The sequence below is a fragment of the Oryx dammah genome, unplaced genomic scaffold (genome assembly GCF_014754425.2).
Source record: "Oryx dammah isolate SB20612 unplaced genomic scaffold, SCBI_Odam_1.1 HiC_scaffold_6, whole genome shotgun sequence".
Lineage (NCBI taxonomy): Eukaryota > Metazoa > Chordata > Mammalia > Artiodactyla > Bovidae > Oryx > Oryx dammah.
In genome coordinates this window covers 33907104-33914249 of record NW_024070190.1, presented here as the reverse complement: position 1 = coordinate 33914249, position 7146 = coordinate 33907104, and the positions used below count along the sequence as shown (strand labels likewise).

The following is a 7146-nucleotide window of genomic DNA, read 5'->3' as shown; positions in this document are numbered from 1 at the left end:
CTAAACTAAGCCTAGAGCGAAGGTCATGCTTCTGGTTTGCTCCAATAACTCCATCAGTGACTCAGAGCTTTGGGCAAGTCACCTACTTCCAAGACTTTGGCTCTCTATTTCCATGGGTGTCACCATCCTGCCTTGCCCACCTCACCGACTGTAGGAGGGGCCCTGAGATGAGTGTCCAGCCCTCAAATCTCCCACTACCTGTGCTCTTGGCCTTCTAAAGGTGGGCAAGCAGGCAAGGTTAGCGAGTGGCCCTACACTGCCCCACCCCCTTCTAGATCACTGGCCACAGATATGTAAAAGGGGAGGAGAGGGAAAAAGAAACACAACAGAGAATACTAATTACATATTTGTAAAATGTAATTATAGTATACTCAGTGTTTATTCTGCAGCACATTCTCAGCCAACCCCTCCTTCTTCACTGTTGCACTGGACCAAACGTCTTTCCCACTGCTTTCAGTCGCAAGGGCCTTATAACTCCATCTATCACAAGCACAGCCTTCTTTTAGGTTCCCAGAAACCCAGTGAAAGGGTGTTAGAGACTCTCTCCAGCTTCTCATGTGTATCAGCTGAGGCTCAGAGACCCGTTCAAGGTCACACAGCTGGGCAGAGTGGCCCGTGGATGAGAGGGGGAGCAGAGTATGCCTGTGGGGTCGCGTGCTCCCTTGGCCTCACTTGCCTTTGTGCCAGCCCAGCGGCCAGGCTCCCAGACATTAGCATTCCAATGGCCCTGGGAGGCTTTGTCCTCCAGCTACTGCCGGCTTGGGGATGGGGTGGGATGGAGGCAGGGCACCATAAATCTACCTGCTTGTGTGTGGGGATGGGGTGGGGTGGGGTGGCTGCAAGATTCATGTGCTGTTTTTCTGGAAGCCAGGGCTCAGACAAAGGCAGAACGGCAGGAGTGGGGGAAGACTTTCAACTAGAGCATCTTTGCTGCCCCTACTTGGGACCTTGTCCGGGTCTGAGGGAGCTGGGGCGCAGGAAACAACCTCAGACCACAGGAGGCTCCACACTCACTGCGGCTGAGGCATAGTGGTAGGGGGCTTCTAGCTGAGATCCAGAGCAGCCTGACTCATTTTAAAAGCTGGTGAATGCAAAATGCCTGGAGAAGGGTGAGGGTGTGATGGTGATGATGCTGGGCTTGTGTGTGCCACCCAGAAATGTTTCCTAAACCCTTCTTGATGTGGGGCTCTTTGGAAAAAGGGTGAGGTCTCCCACCTCAAGATGATTTCTTTGACTGTGTTGGAGTTCATCCTTGGGAAGGAGCCGTAAACCTTCCTCCACCTCCTCCTGACTTGGAGAGTTCAGCTGACAGCTCTGGGGTTTCAAATCTGCCCCTAGCCAAGGTGACCATCCAAGTTGGTTAAACAGAACTTTTAAAGAAAATTTGTAGGTTGGAGGACCGGTCTATGTGCATTGAGTAACTAATAGTTTCTTATTTATTTATTTCCCACTTAATTTATTTAATTGAAGGATAATTGCTTTACAGAATTTGTGGTTTTCTGTCAGACATCAACAAGAATCAGCCATAGGTACACCCATGTCCCCTCCCTCCTGAATCTCCCTCCCATCTCCTTCCCCATCTCACCATTCTAGATTGTGAGTGACTAATAGCTTCTTAATGAGCACCCTCACAAGCAGGAGAGGGGCTGGTCAGTGGGTGCCTCCACCCAGAACACAGGGTTAATATTTTCTGCTTCTGAAAGTTGTTCGCACCAAAGGAATCCCCTGCCTATTTGAACACTGTTCCCCACAGCCTTTCACAGGAAGAAGGATCTTCCTGCTTGAGGACCTCCTCTCCAAATATTTAGTCCTGGCCCAATATACAGTGTTCTCTGGCAAGCTGCCTAATCAAGCCACAGAGAACAGTCCCACTGTCCTTCCTGTGGCTCCTACCTCCACTCCTCACCAATGTTTTTTCAGCCTTGAGTGATTTTGTCTGCATACTTGCTATTGTCCCAGGAGGACAGAGATGGACCTTCCTGATTTTTATGTCTGCCCATCTCTCCCCTCACCACCCCCAGTGCCCAGTAAGCAGCAGACCCTGCCTTGGTCTGTGCAACTTGGAGCTGCTGACACCTGCCCTGGGCGGTGCCGCAGGTGGAAAATTGGCTGCTGCAGAAGTCATCAATAACCCATTAATCTTCTCCTCCCAGATTAAAGCCATGAAATGAAACTACACCTTTGTTCATTTGTTTGCAGTGTCCCCCTTCCCGCCCCCAAATCCAGCCCTTGATAACTAAGACATATCGCCTTCAAGCTATCTTTAGGGACCTAGGAATAGAGTTGAGAGGAAAAGTTCAATTTGAAGCTGTTGGGTAGGGGGGTGCGGTGCAAAAGAGATAGATGCAAAAGATATTAACCCCTGAAAAGCCACCACCTTTGTCCTCTAACACTAGAAAGCAACCTACTCTATGACTCCGGTCCCTGCCTCTGACATGTGCACCCCATTGGTGTTGGCCTGCTTCTTCCCTGGGCACCATGGGCCAATCCAAGGAGGCCTCTGCGGTTCAATTCATAGGGTAGGGTGCCTGCCCTCTGTGGGTTCTTGGAGCTTAAACCTGCTTCCTCAACATCTTGGGACATCTTAGAAGCTAATATAGAGCTGCTCCAGCAGTGTTCTGGGGACTTTCAGTGTCACTGTGCATCAGCCCTACTCTACCTTGGAAGTAATAGAGAACACGTGGCTGGAAACCTTGAATACTTTCTTGAAAAGAATAAGAATTTGTTCAAACAAAACTACTGGTTGTTGGGAGGTGTCAGAAACTACAGCCAGACCCTCCACCTTCTCTGCTCCATGCCACTGGAGATCACAAGTCTCAAGGTCTCATCCCCAGCACCAGAAATGTAAAATGAGCTCTGACATTGTTCTTGGTCTCTAAGCAATCAGGGACAATTCCTAGGATGCTCAGCCTACCAGCGTTTCTGACCCTGCTGCAGGGTTATTTTTCCCTCCCTGCCCCAAATGCAACAGTTACTCTAAATCCAAGCTAGTGGCATAACAGAAAGGGCCAGCACCATATGAGTAGCCCTAGTTGCAGGCTTATCTTACTCCTAAACCACTTTTTGGAATTAGACAAGTAAGTGCTCCATAAATAAAACAAGGAGGCTGAGCCAATGATTTTTAAGTCTTCCAGTTCTTCCTTTCCAAGTGTGTATAGCTGACTTGCTATCTGCCTGGCCTCCAGCCTAGCACCATAGTTTCTCAGGTCAGGCCTCAGCAGGGGCCCCAGACCCCCAGAAAGTATCTCCTCCCTCTCCTTAGACAGGGCCCCCTCCCCCAACCCCAGTCACAGGGGCTGGGCCCTCCCCTCCACACAATGAAGTTACCTTACTCAGGCTTCTGGAGAATCGTTTTTTTATTGGTTCAGAATCTCATTCACCAGTCCCTAGATAATCTTATGTACAAAATAAAGACTTTTCCCACTGTGAAGTCTCATCAATAAATACAAACATAAAACAGGGGAGAGGCCATATAATTTACCAGACAAAAATTCATTTCAAGAGACATTACATCATTTACAAGCTGATTTTTTTTTTTTTAAAGACAAGGGCGCTCCAGTTTGCAGGGTGGTGGTAGAGGCGCTCCCCCAGTTGGTCGCCTTGCCTCCTGCCCCTGAGCGGGCAATGGCTCCGGGGAAAGTGCACAAGGAGAAGGCAGAGCGTCGCCTTCATGGATTAAGGCAGAGTAGAGAGGCCCAAACTCCGGGGACTTGACAGGGACTAGAGGAGGTCAGAAGCCGCTCTGAAGAAGACAACCTGGGGAACAAGAGCGAGCTCTGAGAGACCAAATATTGGGTGAAGTGGTATTGGGGGAGGAGTCGTAAGAGACCAGCAGACAGACGTCGGTGACGGCAGGGTCGGGGAGACAGTGGCCGTCTCCTTCTGTGTAGTGCTACCACGCTCGTCTTTTTTGCAGGAGATTTTGGGGTGGCCACGGGGAGAGGGCTTAAGTTGCGCGGAGCATGCCGTGTCCACTCGCGCGGGCAGCAGCAGAGGGTGTAGCGCAGAAGACCGAGGGATTGAACCCGGCCTGCCACTCTGGGCCCTCAGGGGTCAGTGAGCCAGAGGCAGGATCCGCCGCCGCGCATCTCCGACAGCCTCCACCCCCTGCCCTTTCTCCCAGGACCCACTGCCCAGCGGCGGACAGGCCCCTTCATAGAAAGTCTGAAAAGGCCAGAGCGCTAGGGTGCAGGCAGGCCGGGGAAACAGGCGCCTGCAGCCCAGGCCGGTCCTCCAGCGAGGCGGCGGGGCTCAGGCTTCCCGCTTGGGAGACCGGGGAATAGAGTGAGCCCCAGTCTCCCGGGGAACCGCCGTCTGGGCTGGCCAGCTCCTCGCAGGGCGGCGCCAGCGGCTCCAGCCCGTAGAGGCTGTGGTCCGCTATGCGCAGCGTCTGCGTCAGCGCCCAGATATAATTGTGGGCGAAGCGCAGCGTCTCTATCTTGGTGAGCTTCGCGTCGTCCGGAAAGGTGGGCAAGACGCCGCGCAGCGCGTCCAGCGCAGAGTTGAGGTTATGCATCCGATTGCGCTCGCGGTCGTTGGCCTTCTTGCGCCGGCTCCGTCGCTGCTTGCTCAGAGCCAACTCACTCTTGGGGCGACTGCGCCCTCCCCGCCGCGCCCGGAGCTTCCTCGAGGCCCCTCGGCAGGCGCCCCCTTCCGTCTCGGTGCAGTTCTCCAGTACGCGAGTGGGGCTGGGTGGAGTGTATGCGACGCAGGTCACTTCGTCGTCCGAGGCTCCCGGGAAGCGCTGCTCCGTCTCGTGGGTCACTTGGACAGGGGGCGCACACGAGGGATGAGGCGCCATCCTGCGGCGGGGCAAGAGGTAAGGGTAAGCGGGGGTCGGTCACCTGAGCGAAGTTCCCAATCCTAGGGCCAGGTGGGAAAAAATGCGAGAGAAAGCCACCTCCTACCGGCCAGAGGACCCGCTTTCCCTCCTCCCATCGCTCTGTGGCCCCAGGTGTTACCTTGTACGGCGCAAAGGGGTAGAGAGTGGTGGGCAGTGAGAGCAACGGTGAGCTGAACTGGCTTTTCCGTCTGCAAGTTCATGAGAAGCAGGCGCTGCCGCTCGAAAGTTTCTCTGGCCCCAGAGAAGATACGTGTAAAGCAGGGTCCCGGGCTTCTCTTGCTCTCTCTTGGCGCAGCTGCGAGACCCTGCGGATTTTCTGAGCCGAAAGTCGTGTGCCCCTGGGCACGCTTTATCTGCTGCGCCCTGGGACAGGAGCGTGCCTGCCCCGCTGCTGCCCGCGCCGCCGTCCAATCAGCGTCCGGGCCAGGGGGCCGCGCCACGCGAGCCCGCTCCGCCCATCAAGGGGCACAGCTGGATTCCGGACAAAGGGCTGGGGTCGGGGGAGGGGAACGCCGTTCTGTTTGCTCTCTCCCCGCGGGCTCTGTCCCAGCAACTCTCGGTTCCTCAAAGAGCCTCGCCCAGTGAGAAAGGGTCTTGTCTAGCTCGCGTCTGGCAGCCTCAAATCGCTTTGCTCCTATTCTGGTTTTCCTTGGCATCTGTCCAGACCTGTTCTTGGTATCCTGAAGGGGGCTTTAGGAAGTCAGTAGGGTGGGTCAGTCCCCTGAGTTATACAAGGGGAAACTGAGGTTCAGAAAGGAGGCAGCTTGCTCCAAATCACTCTGCAAGGACAAGGAGCCAGGTATACTATCAGTTTAGAGGAGTGTCCACTAATTCCTAGTGCCATTCTCCTCTCCTCCACTTTCGGTCAGGTTAGCAAATACTCAGAGGGGGTGTTTCACTGACACTCCATTTTGGGAGGGGTGGGGGCAACCACAGAGAGAGATCCTGCCTACCTCTCTGCCACTTAGAGACCTTCACCTTCTGGGGATGCTGAGCGCCGCCCCCCAGGCTTTGAGATCACGCTGCCCACACTCCTTAGATGTAGGTGCTTAGAGTCTCTCCCCTCATGCCCTCACTGCTCAGAAATCTAAGACATTATCTTCGGGCGCCAGAGGCAGCGAATGTCTATGGTGGGACCTCTAGGAGGCATTCGCCACAAACAATTCCATACAGTACTCTAGGGATCCGATGGGGCATGTAAAGGAAGAGCTCAGATGATAATGGGTCATGAGATGGCCAGGAGTTCACAGCAAGCCCCTGTGTCTTTTAAATGCCCCTGGCGTGCTGGTGCTTGCAGAAGCAGATCAACTCTTTCTCTCTTAGTCCTCCTGTCCAATCACAGACGGGCGGGGGCTGTCTGCACTAGCTGGTCCTGTCTCCTTGGCAGAGGTCAGGCAGTAAGTACAGGGCAGGGACTCTTCACGGCTCTGGTTAGTGCCATCTGGAAAGCTTTCCAAAATGAGCCTGAACACATCATCTCTCCTTTCTTTCCCTGCTGCTGCTGCTAAGTCGCTTCAGTCGTGTCCGACTCTGTGCGACCCCATAGACAGCACCCCACCAGGCTCCCTTGTCCCTGGGATTCTCCAGGCAAGAACACTGGAGTGGGTTGCCATTTCCTTCTCCAATGCATGAAAGTGAAAAGTGAAAGTGAAGTCGCTCAGTCGTGACTGACTCTTCGAGACCCCATGGACTGCAGCCTACCAGGCTCCTCGGTCCATGGGATTTTCCAGGCAAGAGTACTGGAGTGGGGTGCCATCACCTTCTCCACTTTCTTTCCCTATTCATCCTTTCTGTCCCTGCCTTGGACACTCTGTGGTCTTCTGCTTCAGGGTAAGTGTGGCCTGGGGGAGGATGCCCTCAAGCTAACCCAGCCTCTCTCTGACCTTCAATGATCTGCCCATTGCATGCCCAGAGCCCTCAGCCATCCAGTGCCACTCCTGCACCCCGCGGCCTCCTCCACCACCAGCAGGGCCTCCACACTGCTCCTAAGAAGCTGGGAAAGCTGGTGTCTGGATTCAGTCTCTAGGCCCAGAAGGCATTACTTTTTAGCAGGTCCAGATACCCTGCGGTGAGCCTCCAAAGCTGGTAGAGAAGGTAGGATCCTGCAGGGAAACTGAGGGAATGAGGTGAGCCTGCATGTCTACCCTACTGACAGCCAGCCTCTCCTCACTTGCTCACTCTGCTTAGAGGGTGGAATTACCTCTGAGGCACAGAGAGGGTAGATGTGCTTGGGAGCCAGGGAAGGGAGCTCCAGGACTGTGTGGAGATGAAGGTGCTGTCCTCAGGATCTCAGCTGGTGGGCT

General features: G+C 54.3%; 1 protein-coding gene across 1 annotated transcript; it reads right to left on the bottom strand.

Moving 5' to 3' along the window:
• Positions 1 to 4153: 4153 nt before the first annotated feature.
• NEUROG3 (neurogenin 3) lies at positions 4154 to 4801 on the bottom strand. Its single transcript, XM_040242200.1, has one exon. The coding sequence runs from the start codon at positions 4799 to 4801 to the stop codon at positions 4154 to 4156; it is 648 nt and encodes a 215-aa protein (XP_040098134.1).
• Positions 4802 to 7146: the final 2345 nt, after the last annotated feature.

Bases quoted from the DNA above. Each gene is read 5' to 3' on its own strand.
- NEUROG3 (XM_040242200.1), bottom strand. From the start codon at position 4,801: ATGGCGCCTCATCCCTCGTGTGCGCCCCCTGTCCAAGTGACCCACGAG.